The 16,121-nt window shown below is 44.8% G+C and overlaps 1 protein-coding gene across 2 annotated transcripts in view; it reads left to right on the top strand.

The window, feature by feature from the left end:
* ATP10B (ATPase phospholipid transporting 10B (putative)) overlaps positions 1–16,121 on the top strand; it is a 145,007-nt gene that overhangs the window by 51,187 nt on the left and 77,699 nt on the right. The window contains exons 2-3 of one of the 2 annotated variants that reach the window (XM_037032259.1): positions 7,430–7,724; positions 8,717–8,911. In XM_037032259.1, coding sequence (XP_036888154.1) covers positions 7,450–7,724; positions 8,717–8,911 — 470 coding nt within the window. In that variant the 5' untranslated portion in view covers positions 7,430–7,449. Of the gene's footprint in view, positions 1–7,429; positions 7,725–8,716; positions 8,912–9,602; positions 10,237–16,121 lie in introns of those variants that run through there. The other variant, XM_037032963.1, reaches the window with a different exon arrangement.

Here is a 16,121-nt window from a genome sequence, read left to right as displayed (position 1 = left end):
TGCACGGGCTTTGAGGAAGCTGGACTGAGTCCATCAGTGTGCACTATTGTGTTGCAGTTGCAATCAGACCCACAGAATTGGCACAACTCTCTTCACCCTTCAGCTCAGCACTGATTTATTTTGTCTCTGCAAGCAATTTGTTCACTTTTAATTAGACCCAAGTTAATTATTTTGTCGGTAAAATAAACCAAAACAATCTATAAGACAGCATTTAAGTGAAGTCACATCTCTGCCTGGAGGGATATAAGAAATGAAATCACGCATTTCATTTTACTTGCCTCTTACCCAACAAACCCAAAAGATTGCCCACATTGTCTTTTTGTTTCCCAAGATCGTGTGCCTTGCTTTAGAAGGTACCTGGGAAACCAGCCTTGGATTACAGGGAAGCAAATGGGGAAAGGTCGCTTTCAATGGAAAGCAAATATGCGAGTGCATAAGTCAGTGACTCTCCAGGTTTGTTCGTTGGCAACCCCTACATAGAATGACCTGGGAGCTAGTTAGAAGGGCGTATTTCCCACCCCATGCCCAGAGTTTCTGATACAGTGGGTCTGAGTCGGAGGCAGATTTTATACAAAGGTAACCATAAAGAGCATTAACAAGAGAACTGAGTCCTGACCAGTGTGGTTCAGTTGGTTGGGCATCACAGGGGTTTGATCCCTGGTCAGGGCATGTGCCTAGGTTATAGGTTTGGTCCTCGGTGGGGGCATGTACAAGAAGCAACTAATTAATGTTTCTCTCCCTCCCTTCCTTTTTCTCTAAAAGAAAGAGTGAAAGCTGACATGATCTTACTTACACTGTAGGAAAACAACTGGCTGCTATGTGAAGACTACATTGGAAAGGGAGCTAGGGAGAGGATGCAGGAACATTAGACATCGATTGCAGTGGTCCGAGACAGGAAATGGCAGTACCCTTAGATTGAAAGCGGTAAATGCTGAGGAGCAGGTGGGTTGAAAGACTATTTAGAAAGCAAAATTGGATGGAGCTCAAAAAATAGATTGGCTATAGCACATAACGAAGAAACCTGGAAGTGCCTAGGTCATTTGGGTAAATGGAGATGCTATTCACAGACATAGGCACTACTGAAACCAACATGGATTTTGGACAGAATCCGAGTTTCTGAAATGTTAAAGCTGAGCTGCTTAGACAAGTGGAGATGGCAAGTTAGTACTGGAGTGTGTTAGTCCCATCCAAAGCTCACGAGAGAGGTCTGAGCTACAAATCCGCCAAAATGAAGGTCAGCTTGCTGGGTAGCTGGGTAACCGGAGATGCCCTAAACGCTAATGAACGGGGGCGTTAATGAAGAACCACATAGCTGACGACAGAAATATCTTCTTGTCTGCTTAAAAAATAGTCGTCCTTGAAAATCTGTTGGAGTAAGGCTCTTAAGGCTGAGGAGCTAAGAGAAAAACCAATCAGGGATAAAACGCATTCACTCAAAAAGTAGAGAGAGAATGCTGAGCATGGGGTGTTGATGACACGGGAGTTTTGTCAAAATTTACCCTTTGCTCGTTCCTTTCCCAGGAAGGATTTCATTTGTCATATATTTTCATTATCATCTACAGAACAGCATTGTTTGGTTAATTTTATGTAAGGTGATCGCTGTTTCTTACTCATTCTCCCCTCCCCTTTCACACTCATCTTCACTCCCACCAACCTCCAAAGGCGATAATCCCCACCCTACCCTGAGCAAGGGTCTAGACGCACTTCTTATTCAATGTTTTTTCCTCTCTGGAGGAAGTCATCATCTGGCATCCTAATTATCGGACACGTTTTGTTAGTCTGTGAATGAGGTGAATCACAACTCTTTCTCTTCCCACTGGGAAGGACAGAGCACTTTCTGGGGCTTACGTGACTGGCTGCACATGCAGCCAGTGGCTGAGACCCCCCAGTGCCTGAGAACCAGGTGAATGGAGGCTCAGAAGTTCAGCTGTCCCCATGACACCTAGACTATCTGAAAACTCCACTGCAGAATAAGGTCTCTCCTTTGACCCTCCTTTCCCACAAAGGTCTCACTCAACTTTCCTGGGCAGGTCCCAAAACTGGAAACCTTAGTAAGGGAATTTCAAACTGTGAATTTTATATTCTGGCCTACAACCAAATACATATCCTTGACTCTCTACTGCCGCCAATGTAAGAATATGTTGTGAGGATAAAAAGAAAAAAAAGAAATGTTACCATATCAGTTATGTTGACATATCTTAGGTTCCAAACATTAAAATGGTGGGGTCAGGATGGGAGGGCACATCTTGGATTCTAGTAAATATAGGTTTTCCTTAAAGGAAGTAGGAAGAAAAGACAGATTCTAGAGAGGAATTATTCGGTTCCCCTCACCTGTATTCTATTCTTCATCTGTAAAATGGGTATGGGCAAAATAGGCACAAAATTTCCTGAAGCGATGGTCGCTTTTTCCAGCAAATCTAATCAAATATGTGAAAAAGGCGAAATGAACATGCAATTGATGACAAGATTGTTTTAGTGCAAATCTTTCTTCAATCGAGTAGACTGCTTGTGGAACGGATAGGAATCTGGTTCACTGGGGTTTTATTTAGTTCCGGGTTGATGAAAACCTTTTGGGACCGTTGCCATTTTAACACGTCTGTAGGAAACGAACAAACAAAAACTTGTTGAACACGTTAGCAGCGTTTCGCACATAGTAGGTAAGCCTCGAATGATGAAAATTATGGTGCTTTCTGAGCAATTGGTGATGTTTCCAAACCTGGTCTTCAGGACAGCCAAGAGAGATACAGCAGGTCTATTACAAGGCTGTAATAACAGGCCAACAGGTTTTATTGTAATAAAAAATAAGTCTTGTTAGTACCCATGGGGAAGAAAACTGGGTGTCAAATCCCGTAATTGTGGATATCAATGTTCTAGCCAAAATTGATATTTTAGTTTTAAAGAGCAAGTGGACAAAACATACTGCATTTAATGAAATAAATGATATTCAGATATGGCAAAAATTAGAAAAAGGGGATTCGAGATTGCTTGCAATTTGAGCAAAACTGATATAACTGATTGATTATACTAACTTCAGATAGTTTTTTCTAAGGTACTTGTTAACTAGGTGTCTAACAAGAAATCATTGTGTGTGCATGTGTGTGCATGCGTGTGTGTGTGTGTGAGAGAGATTCACATATTTTGTCCTCAAGACAGAGTGTTTAAAAAACCCCTGTGGTGAAGAGCAAACTTTTTTAGATTCTAATTAATTCTAATATCAGGTTAGTGTACTACTTCCTAAGAATCCAAGTGTAGATTAAATTTTACAGGGTTTTCCCCATAGTCCTGACTAACTGATACGCTTTTTAGAGAACTCTGTATCACAGGTGGAAAACACAAGGCCCGTGGGCCGAATCCAGCCCTCCACCTTGTTTTATCCAGCCCAGCACCTTGTCTCTACCCAGTGGCAGCGCTGACCTCTCGCTTAACTGTTAAGGAGAAGTTACATTTATATAGTCCTAACATTACATCCTGCCCTTTGAAGGCAACTAATGAGGCTAATGCGGCCCCCAGTGAAAATGAGTTTGAAGGGAAAATAATTTTTGAGTAACCACTTATTTCTGCTTTCTAGCCCTCCTTGAGTTTCATTTTTAAAGTCAACATGTTTACTCTGACCACAGGAAGCTTGCAAATGTGACTTCTTCCTGGAATGGTCCCTTACTTCCAGACATACATGTACATACATGCACACAACACATACACATATACTGTATGTCGAACACACACAGAAACACACAACACAGACAGATACACACATGCATACACACAGAAGGCCATCCAGTTACCTCTCCCTCATCCCCTGACCTCAGCTCAAGCCCCACCTCTTCGAGGACAAGGCCATGCCCCTCTATAAGGCAAGCACATTGCACTCCATTCTCCTTTGTGGCACTGATCCTGGTTGGTGAATATACAGTTATTTCTATGGGCGTGCATTTAAAAATCTCTCAGTCTTGCTAGAATGCAAGCTCTAGGAAGAGAGAGGTGGATGTGTAGGTTTTACTCACCAGCTGTGAAACGAGGGTTCTTTCAATAGCTACTTGTTGATTCAATGACTAACTGGCTGACTGACCTGTAGGAGTGAAAATGGAATTTGCTAGTGATGGGGTTTATTAAGATTCATTAAAATGGAAAAGGAAGGCCCCTGGCTGGTACTTTGGATTGAGTGCCCGCCTACAAACCAAAAGGTCACCAGTTCGATTCCCAGTCAGAGCACATACCTAGGTTACAGACCAGGTCCCCAGTTGGGGGCGTGTGAGAGGCAACCAATCAATGTATCTCTCCCACATTAATGTTTCTCTTCCTCTCTTTCTCCTTCCCTTCCTCTCTCTCTCTGAAAAATACTTTAAAAAAACAAAAGAGAAAGGAACTGGAGTTGATTAGAAAGCAGGATAAAGTTTGGAAGTGAGAACAGGATTTCTCAGCAATCTATAATTAACCCAGTATGTTAGGCTGATGATCCACCAGGTAGGAATGTCCCCCGCAACCACCATCTAGGGGACATTCTGCACAGGGAAAATGACGTTGGTGCTGCAGAGGATTGCCACTTCAAGCTGGAGTCATCTGAGTGTGAACCAGCAAAACTAGAGTTTATTATTAGCGAGAGGTGCCACTGCGGAAAAATGTGAGGAGAAAGCCTTTACAACTGGGAGGGGCTTGGAGAGTTTCTCCAGGCGTGCCCCTCCCTTCCTGAAAGCAGTAATAAACCACACCTCAGATAAAAGGGTTGCACAATCCCCCTGGGTTTCCTTTTCTGCTTTTGAAAAGCAGTAATTTATCTGGAGGAAAGTAGGAGCACGGACTAAGACGCTGCCTTCCTGTCGCTGCTCTTGGTCCTTGGTGGCCTGTTCTTGGGCACTTGGGCCACAGCAGCTCTGATCTGCTCACTCCCCTGCCTAGCGCTCTTCAGGATCCCTCCTACTTACTGCTTAGGGAACAGCCTTCACAGGCCACCTGGTCTGTCCAGCCTCAGCCTTTGCCACTCTGTGTCCCCTACTTCTGTGTACTCGGTGGGACACTCCTGTGAAGTGTCTCTTCCCAGAAACAGTGCTACCTGGCACAGTCTTCCACCACTGCCCTCCCTACCCAGCTAACTCATAGGCATTTCTTCAGGGGATTGTGAAAATAAATATTCTTTTCTCCAGGAAGTCTTCCTGACTCTGCTTCCTTGTGGTATGTGTGTCTGTGCGTGTACACAGATATACATCTATACACACATACAAATATAGACATTATTTTCTGAACCATTGGGATGTCTTGCTTCTCTACCCCTACCGAACTTAGCATGGATTTCCTAGGAACTAGAACATTTTCTTATATAACCACGATATAATTATTCAGATCAAGAAATTCAGTATTATTAAAATGCCACTCCCTAATCTGCTTTTGCATTCAAATCTTGCCCATTGCCCAGTAATATCCTTATGCCCATTCTTACCTCCGCCTAGTTCAGGATCCAGTCCAGTATCACACATCACATGAGGTTGTCATCTCTTTTTATTCTTTTTAAATCAGGAACAGTCCTCCGCCCTTCTTTGACCTTTGGCATTTAAAAAACAACAGGCTAGCTGTTTCATAGACTAGCCCCCAATTTGCACTTTTTCAGTGTTTTCTCGTGACTGCGGCAGAGGCAATGTCATGTCCTGCTCAGTATATCATCACATCAGGGGGCACGAGATGTCGAGTTACCCCGTCCTGGGGATGTGTGCTTTGGCTTTTGGGGGAAGGTGGTAACTGCCAGGTTTCTCCACGACAAAGTGATTCTTTTTACCATCATCATTAATAACTGGGGGCGGGGGGGGGCAGAGACTCTGAAGCTATGGAACTGTCCCATTGAACTCTCATCTACTAGTCTGGCATCCATTTTATATCTGCTTTATTTTTAAAGAAGCTTACTTTCCATTGTTAATAAAGAATATAATTATGATACATGGGCTCTTTAAACCACCACCTAAAATACCTGCATCTTCCATATCAACCCAACTTCTTTATTTATGAAGATCTCATCACCTGCAATTATGAGAAGTCCCATATGTATGGCACCAGCCAAGGCAACATTTCTCATTCGCATTTTCAACTCTATTCACGAATTATCCTTTCATTTCCTTTTCTTTTATAATAAAAAAAAATCCATGAGAGTGACATATTTTGATAATGAGAAAGAAGATACATAGAATATTATTTCTGGCTTGTCAAATGTCATAATACTGCTTTTGGTCACATTATGAAGGGCACCTATAATTGCATTTATTTTTTCACACTTGCTACAAGGACTCACTTAAGACTCTGAATAGCTTCTTAGAGCCTTGGAGTCTGAGGATTGAAAATCATTTGGATTGATTAAAGTCATGAGGAGAATTGTGATAAGGGTCAGATCACATGGGCACCAGGAAGGGAAAAATATTACCATTTAAACTAGAAGTGGGACTTTTTCTCCTTAAGTGAATCATGTTTACAATGACAGAGAGGTAGCTCATTGTGTGATTAATAATAGCTGACATTCGCTCATCCATTTATTCAAAAGAAAATCATCTTGCGAGCCTACTAGGTAAGAAGCGCCATTACATACAACTTGCAACTACAAAGGATATCTTTGAATAATATCCTTCTGGGTCTTCGGGTGAGCTTTGGCTGAAAGGAACCTTGAGGACTTGGCTTGTAGCTTTCACTGAAAGAGCTCAGAAACCGAAATATCCTGGATAACGCATCATTCGTCCACCATCTAGAGAAATTGTCTGCTTGACAAGGGCTCGGTTTCAAACCCCTCCAAACAGAGTGGCGAGTAAGAAAGGACTCTCCCAGCCCCAGCTCCAGACAACCAGGTGAGGAAAAGCCAGCTGGTGTTTCCAGAACCCCACACAGCACATCCCAGTCACCTGAGGCCCTGAGGCCCTAGAGAAGAACCTCTCTCTTCTGTCCCACCAATCACTGTCACTTGACGTTCTTGCCCCAAACGGGGTTCTCCGAAATATCATCTGTATCAGAAAATTTTAGGGCTGGAGAAGACCTACAGAACAAATACCTTTCCCTTTAAGATATATCTCAACCTACGTTTACATACTGACCAATGTGTTCCTCACAAAAAGCTCGTGCAGAAACCGAAGGGACAGTTCAGAGATAGCAATGACCCACAGCTAGAATTCTGACCTCTGGGGTCACAGCCCATCAGGCTGGTGGCCACAGCTAGGTCATCAGAGCCCTGCCCCCTTAAATGCTGTCACGGCACTTATCCCTGTCTTAGTTGTGTATTATTTATATGATTATTTGCTCGATGTCTCTCACCCTAGAGCAAACCTGGATGATGGGAATTGCACCTACTTTCCACACACTGTATCCCAGAGTCTTCCCTGGATGGATGGATACAGAAAGGGGTGAGCCGATATACCACATACATGTATTTCTTCTGACCATAGCCACGTCTCGTGTGTGTTTCCAGACCACAGCCTGCTGCAGGGAATGGCCCTCTCGGTGGACTCGTCCTGGCCCCGGTGGCAGTGGCGATTCCGAGATGACCACCTCCAGCATCCATCAGAAGCCACCCCACTGCTGTCCCCAGAGAAGGGGCCACAGAGCTACAACCTGACACAGCAGCGGGTCGTGTTCCCCAACAACGACACATTCCACCGGGACTGGGCAAAGGTCTCCAGGAGGTACTGCGGCAATAGGATCTGCACGACCAAGTACTCACTGCTCACCTTCCTGCCCCGGAATCTTCTGGAGCAGTTTCGCAGGTACACACGCCCCTGGCCAAGCAAAACTCACTGTGACCAACTGTCTGCCGCTCAGAGAATCTCAGAGTTGTGCACCATGGGCCCCCTTTTCTTTAATATCGAAATGCATGTACATAGAATGCACCCTGTCATTCATGGGATAAGTACTTATAACCACTCTACTCTGTGTTAGGCCATGTGTTGAGTTCTAGAAATACATGTGGGGGAAAAAAAGAGACCGTCCAGAGTTTATTGTCCAGTGAAAGAGATGCTAATTTTATAAATTATATAAATAGATGTAATATTATAACCCAGATAGATATTTTCATGGAGAGATATATGGTGCTGCTGGAGCAAGAGGGAAGTCTGGCCTAGTTAAGACAGACAGGGAAGACTTCCGGGAGGAACTGATGATTGAAGTATAATCGGAAAGAGGAGAATGCGTTAACTAGGTGAAGAGAGGCAGTCAGGGAAAGGAGCCGGGAAAATGTTTCTACACATGGATCTTCATGTGCAAAAGCGCTGTGGCAAGGAGGAGCAAGATGCCCCTGGAAAACTCGAAAATGCAAGCCGTTCTTTTAGGATAATATATGCAAAATTGCCTTTTACTTATAAAGCAAAACATGCACTTAGATATCAGCCTAGATTTTGTAATCATTATTAGAAAATACCACTTATTCTGAGCAACTAGCGTGCCCCCGCACCTTCTGTTGTGTACATAAATGTGACCCATGTACTATCTCTAAGAGCCCTTTAAAGTGGGCAACACTATTCCCATTTCACACAAGACAGAACATCCTCAGAAAGGTCACACACATCAAGTAAACAGTAAGAACCAAGTTCGAATCTAGATAGATTTGGCTTCAAAACCCTTTCCGTGATGTTCCAGGTGACGCTGAAAAAGAATGTCACTTGAAGAAGTTGGAGAAGGGCCAAGGGGAGGGTAGAAACAGTGTGGAGAGGCTATTTCTCTTCTCCACGATGCTCGCTCACACCTTGCTTGCCCCTTGCAGGTGGGCTAACCTCTACTTCCTGTTCCTGGTGATTCTGAACTGGATGCCGGCCATGGAGGTTTTCCACAGGGAAATCACCATGTTACCACTGGCCGCCGTGCTGCTCATCATCATGGTCAAGGACGGCGTGGAGGACTTCAAGAGATACCGCTTCGATAGAGAGATAAACTGCTCCCACATCCAGATATATGAAAGGTAAGGGGAGTCTTTCTTCTATGTTCTCTCTTGCAAATCGACTATGAAAACTCATCAGTGCTTTCAAAAGATTGGTCTCTCTTCTCACGTATTTTCTTAAGTTCACATAATTTCAGTGATTCTCAAAAGGGCCATCTTTCCCAAATGCAGAAGACATTTGACAGGGTCTGGAGACATTTCTGTTGCTGCTTCGGGAAGGAGGCTGCTACTGGTATTTATCAAATGGGCAAAGGCCAAGGACAAGGCTAAATCAACATCTTGCATTTGCAGGACAGCCCCCTCACAACGAACAGTTATTGTCCAACCCAAAATGTCAGTCGTGCTGAGACTTAGAAACCTGAGTTTCACTTGTGTAAACACTCATATCATTAAACACAAGGATGTTATCTTATTAAGAATAGGGCTAAGAAGTCTAGTGTGGACTGGACCATCTCAGGAGACCAAGTTTAGGAGCAGATCTTTGAGCGGTGACGGGCAGTGTCTCCCAGCACGACACTGAGTACCGTGTTTCAAGTGTCTGAGCCATTTTTAATGGATTAAAAATCATTGCCTTTAGAACTTAACCAGGTAGGTTTTAGGGCCCAGAGTCGGCACGCCTGTTCCCAGCTGCTGAGGGTGGAAAAGAAAGATACCTGTGGGTGACGTCTGCATTCCAGAAGGTGGAGTCTCAGCAAGTAGGAGGAAGTGGCAAGTGCACACCTGTTCTTTGCAAACTCTTTCCCTGTTAGATTTCTCCCCGGGTGTTTGTACACTGGCTTTTTATTTTTAGTTGGCCTTCAAAAAGGAGAGAGAAGTTTCTAGCAGAGAAGGGAGGTAAAGGATGTCAGGGACATGGCTCGCTGGTTGCTGACCAATGGAACTGAACAGGGAAAAGCCTCTTCTATGTGGAACTCACAAGCTATCCGGTGAGAATTAAAGAGACGGGACTGAGCGGAGATGAGAGAGGTAGAAGGGAAGAGAAGGCGGAAGAAGAAAGAAGACAAGAAACGAGTGGTGGTCTCCAGCCTGCCCTTTGAAGGAGGGTCCCACAAAGAGAACCCCAACAGGCACTACTGTGGGAATCAGATTAAGACCAGCAAGTATACCGTGCTGTCCTTCGTGCCCAAGAATATCTTTGAGCAGCTGCACCGGTTTGCCAACATTTATTTTGTGGGCATCGCGGTTCTGAATTTTGTCCCCGTGGTCAATGCCTTTCAGCCTGAGGTGAACCTGATACCAATCTGTATCATTCTGGGGGTCACCGCCATCAAGGATGCCTGGGAAGACCTCCGGAGGTACCAATCCGATAAGGTGATCAATAACAGCGAGTGCCTCGTCTATAGCAGGTAACGTGAAACACTTTGGCTCGCCTTGGGGGCCCAGCTCTGCTCTGTCTGTGGGTGCTACCCCTGCCGCTGCTGTGCAGAGAAGGGGTGAGGAGGGAGAGAGCATCTTTTTACCTCAGTGAAGCTGTTCAGTTCTTCACAGTGAAGGCTAGGGTGAAGGAGGGCTTTCTTATCTGGCATGCTCTTGGCTGTTTCAGACGTGCTTAGTGCTTAAGCCTCTTGCACAAATGCTCACGTATCCTTCATCCTGTGTGGCCGTGTGCGCACTGGAGCGGGTTTGGACACCCTCCAGGGCAAGAGGCATCTCTGTTTGTCGGCGAGCCACGTGCAGAGAATTGTGTTAGGAGAAGCAGCCTCAGAGACCCCACGCCTGGGTTAAACGCTGTGTCTGTCACTAGAGAAGTATGTGACCTCAGGCAACTCGCTGAATCTCTCTCAGCCTCATTTCGTCATTCCTAAAATCGGGGCACTTCCTGGGGTGGTCATGATAATTGCACAAGATAATCCTTGGAAAGAGCTTAGCACGATGCCTAACATGTAATGAACGCTCAATACATAGGCTGTGGTGGCTTTGTTTTTAGAGTGTAAAACTCCTATTTGCTCCTTCATCAAACCTGTCCTTCAGCTTCCTCTCTGACGTTGTCCCAACCAAAGTAAAAGCCGCTCACCACCTATCTTGCCATATTATTTGTTATTTTATATGTGTCATTGTTTTACAGAGGTTCCACTGAGCACTTGACCAGCCTCAGGTGTTAGGGAAAAGACATGCACTTGGTCAGGAGGGGAAGAAAGTAAAGTTATGGTTGGTCTCAACTCTGTGCTGGCTCGGGTGGGCTGGAAGGAAGCAAGACCGACGAGCCCGGGCTCACAGACGGGCTGCCTGACTGCGTGCTCTCTGGGTCAGCAGCAGATGCTTAGATGATGGACTCACCAGCAGGGGAGGGCGTGACGTCTTAGCAAATCAGGAAAAGGTGTCTCGCACACAGAGCACCGTCTGTCTGATGTTTTCCCTCTGACTTTGTCAACTGTAATTCAGCACAGCTTCCGCAGTGGCTCTGGTCATTCTGGCTTCAAAGTGTGTGCTGCACCTGTATGAGCAGAGACGGCATCCTTCTAAGGAAGGGTCTTCTTCCTCGTGGAGGGGAAGACCACCCGTTTGGAGCTGGGGGGTGCAAGGGTTGCTGAGCCAAGCTCCATTTGGAAAGTTGTCACCAGGGAAGCTTCTCATGCAGGTGACTCATTTGTCTCCCGGTCACCCCGAGAAAGGCTCCATGTTCTCTGTCAGCTTCGGATGAGCTTCAGGCCTCCATGCGGTCAGGGCCACACCTGCATCTAAGAAACTGAATCACAAGGCTTTTGTTTGGGTTTGTGGCTGTTTTCTCAGCTTGGCCTAATTGTCTTGAATGTTGCTGGCACAAGCTAGAGCTGAGATTGAGTCATTGCTCACCTGCGAATAAGGAATGATAAAGAGAGGGGAACTAACTGTGGGGGTTGGATGCCTTCCTTGAAGAGACTGGTTTTGTAGAAAGCATAGTTTTTCTCCTGTCACTGATCCACCCATCACTTTTTGTTTCCACCTTTCTCTTTGTTGTTATTTTCCTCCTTCCTTCCTTCCTTCCTTCCTTCCTTTCTCTCTCTCTCTCTCTCCCTCCCTCCCTCCCTCCCTTCCTTCTTTCTTTCCTTCCTTTATTTCTTTCTTTCTCCCCGCCCCCCCCTTTAGAGAAGCCAGTGAGCCAGGAAGCTGGTTCCCTGGGAGGAGTGCACTTGGACCTCAACTAGCCTGGTCCTGTTCTCCCTGCTCTGCCAGAAATCCTGTCCGAAGTATCCCAGAATAATGGGTCTGTTCTTTGGGATAATGTCAGTGTTGATCAGACCACAGGCTGGCCTGTGCAGGGTATTGGCACCGCAGAGACTGGGCTGCTTTCCTCAAAATAACTTCCAGGACAGCATAAAACCGGGGTGGTAACAATCCTAGCAAGAAGAGACACTCGTCCGCAGGCTCACTGGCAGAGAGGGGCATTTAGGGTTTTGTGGCAAAGCATATTTAGTGGAAAAATAAGGACAAAGAGATGTCTCTGAAAAAAGACATCCATGGCGAATATATATATATATATGGTGGCCCTCCTGCCCCATGGTCCATGAAGGACTAAGAAAAAAATACCCAGTAAAGAAACCTATTCATCATTGATTCACTCAGTGTTGGTGCAAACTTACTGAACCTTGGAGATATTTGTTAATATTTATTGCTTTTTCCAGGAGAGCCAAATAATTGATTACAGGGACTGGAAGGTAATTGAGTAAAACAGACTGGATACAAACAGGAAAGCCACATTTGTGTGTGTGTGCTTATACATGGCAACTGACACTTGGCATCGGCAATAGGAGGCAGTAGAGAGTGGTGGGGACTATGGCAAGGGGGCAGGGGGCATGCATTCATCTCAGGAGACAAAAATGGCTGCTGAGCTATAGCAGGTTACCATGTGGACATACAGCGTAAGACAAAAGTAGGTTTATAGTTGTGAGTACACAAAACAAAGTTCATTCTTGTATTATGTATTGACTGTGTTATTTTCCATACAAACAAATATAAACCCACTTTTGCCCCGTACAGTAAAGGCCTAATGTCGCTGGATTGCCCAAGTTTTTATTAGGAGAGCCAGAATTAATATTTTTATTTGAAATAACCTGCTTTTTAAATGTTGGTAACGGATTGATTTTTTTTTTCAAATACTTCAGACCTATTTTATCTGACATAAAGTTATGTTGCTTGGGAACAACTTTTGCCTCATGGTGTCCTAGGAATCTGAATTCTCTGCAAAAGAATAATTGGATTCTTCTTTCGAGATTTATCTTCATGGAGGGACCCTCTTACCCGCTTTGGGCAGACGGGGGTGTGGTCTAAGAGTCAGGGAGCCTACCCTCTCGGCCCAGATCTGCAGCCCACGGCTAATACAGTCAACTCTTGAACAACGTGGTTTGGGACTGCGTGGAGATCCATGTATAAATGAAATTGCGTGGCTCAAGCCTACCATTGATGTAATAGCTTAGAGATGTCATTTAAGTCTCGGGGTCTCAGTTTACACTTCTGTAACATTTTGGAGTCAGACTAGATCTTGCACTGGAGATACACTGTGAAAGAACAGAACCCACAGCCAAATAAACTTGGGAAAAGGTACCCCAGTACCCATTAACATAATCAAAGTTCCGAGAGACCCTTGGTAAGTAACCTAACCAGCTTTGTTTAACTCAGTTGTGCCTGTTGAAATGTCTTCTCAAAGCAGCAGAAAGCTCAACTCAAACGAGTTTAAACAACAAAGACCCTTCTTGGTTTAAGTCACTACAAACATGCTGAGGCAGACAGGTAATGAGACATGGTTCAGTCTGTATCCTAGACCCAACACTTAGCTGTCCTTTTCATTCAGTCCCCCTTTGTATCATCTTTAACTTCAGGCAAACTTCCCTCATGGTGATAAGATGGCTGCAGCAGCTCCAGCCTTCACATCTACATATGTTAATTCACAAAGAGAGAAAGAAAGGCACTCCAGAAGCACTGTTGGAGGTCAAGTCCCTCCTCACACCTCAGGGACCACAGTGGGTGACATGCCTGTCCTTGAATCAATCCCTGTGAGCAGGAGATGGGATTATGCTAATTAGGTTGTATCTGAGCCACAGAGTCCTACATGCAGTCTGCTTCCCTGAAAGCACATATGAGCTACCCAGAGAAGATAAAAAATCCAAATGCAGAGAGAGAGAGACTTTCTGAAAGAAGGGTGAGCAGATGTTAGAGAGGTCACCTCCATGTTCTCAAAATTAGTAAAGAATATTTGAGTTTAGACTCTTTATAAATTGCTTTTCACATGCATGTTTCCAAGGTCCTTCAAACTCTGGAGTAAATCAACTCTGAAAAACCCCGAGATAGGAAGCTGGGAAACGATAGACTGTGTTAGTTGTTATGTTAACGGATGGTGTTCAATGGCACATCCTGTTGTCAGGTATTGATGATACATAACAGGACGTCAGACAAAGAATACAAGATGTGAGGGAATCATTTTTTTTCTGAGAAGCAACATAATAGCTTCTATCTCAATCACTAGTTCTGTCCATTTTGTCTCAGATTCACACATCTGAGAAACTGATGTCCTTTTTCGAGGTTGTTTTCATTTTTATGCAATTGAATACTAGGGCCCTTCACATTTTGCTCCACCTAATCCCATGCGTCATCCAGCCTAGACATGTTTAGATTGTGAGGGAATCTTTTTGCAAACACCAGAAGCCTTGTTAACAGACTTAGAATCCTGTTAGAGCATTTTCTTTTAATACAGCAACTGTGCTTGTGGTCTAAAGGTGACCCATTAATCAGATTTATGGAATGACTTCAAGGAGAGATTAGCTTCAGAATTGCATTAGCTCTGTTTCTCCCAGGGCTCACTTTAATGAATCTAGAAGAAAAAAAATACCCAGCAAGAGATTTTTTTCATCCAGCTTAGTAAATTGTATTTGTATTCAGAAAACAGGCAATAAGGAAGGAGAAGTGGGAACCAAGAGAATCCAGGCCAATTTTTGTATATTGTATATTGTCATGTAGCAAAACTGCTTAAAGGGCCAGGCACTCGCTCATTCATCTGCTTAGCCAATACTAATTCAGGACTGAGTACGTTTGCACTGCCATGGGCCCTGTATGCCCTTGAGAGGCTCCCAGGGGTCCAGGGGTCAGGAGGAATTTGTGAACAGCTACAGCGGCCCATGTGCTTTGGTAGCCCATGTACAAAGGGCCACGGTCAAGCAGGGGGTATGATGACTCATCTGCATGTGAGAAACTTGAAGGCAGAGGGAAGCCCCAAAGAGGGGACATTTCAGGAGGCATCGAAGGGTTTGCAGCATTTGGCCACACAGAGGGAGCCCCTTTCAGCTCACAGCCTGTTCACGCGTCACCTGAAAGTTGCGCATGTGGCTTTATGCCACTATCCCAAGTACCATGGTCAGAAAATATCAGAAACGGAGAAGAATGATTTAAATGAGAAATTCTTCAATTCTGACTTTTACCAAGATTTGGGAACTGCCTTTGTGCAAAGTCAGGCAGCGGCCGTAACATAAAAATAACTGCGGGTGCTGCAGGCCAGGGGCCGGTCTTCTGACTGCACGGCCCTGAGGGCTGGTTTCCTGCAGGAGAAGAAAGGCACCTGGCCTGCAGCCTGTTGTGTTGGTACAGCAGTTGCCTGTTTTGCCAGGGCCCCCATCGGAAAGCCTGAGAATAAAGACACCAGAGGGCCTGATCCCGGTCTGCTGCTAATTAACCAATCACCTGAACAAAGCCCCTTAAGCAGTTGGGGCTTACGTGTCTGCCCACGTGTCTCATCTTCAAGTGGTGATCATAATCTCTCTAGGGTATCTTTTCTGAAAAGGGATAGATGGTATATTTTATTAAATGGTGTCCATCTTGCATACAAGATGCAATGGTGTCCAGCTGTGGAAATAGCACAGCTGTAGAAACGAAGAATGCAATGCAATGCAGTGTGGAAGGAGGGCAAGTAAAGCAGTCTCAACAAAGGCATTTAAAACGTGACATCTTCCTGGATGTCACAGAGTCCTCCTGGGACTGAAGGACTTTGACATCAGACCTGGGATTATCACAGAACTGCCGGGTACTAAACGTGGAAACCTATGGAATTGCTGGATCCCTCTAGCCTCCATTTCAACATCTGTATAATGGGGACAATACTGGCACCTTTCTGGTAGCTTGAATGAGATAATCCTTATAAACCATTTAACTCAGTGTCTGCACCATACCTGTTAGCACTAGGCAATTTAAAAAAAATTTGTTCCGGGCACGTCAACTCTAATTTTATCAACGGCAATCCCAGTCTGAGCCTTCATCTTTCTTGCAA

This window comes from Sturnira hondurensis, unplaced genomic scaffold (assembly GCF_014824575.4).
Source record: "Sturnira hondurensis isolate 20B ecotype Veracruz unplaced genomic scaffold, ASM1482457v3 Scaffold0000022, whole genome shotgun sequence".
NCBI lineage: Eukaryota > Metazoa > Chordata > Mammalia > Chiroptera > Phyllostomidae > Sturnira > Sturnira hondurensis.
Note: the sequence above shows the minus strand (reverse complement) of the source record. Positions and strands in the feature narration are given on the sequence as shown.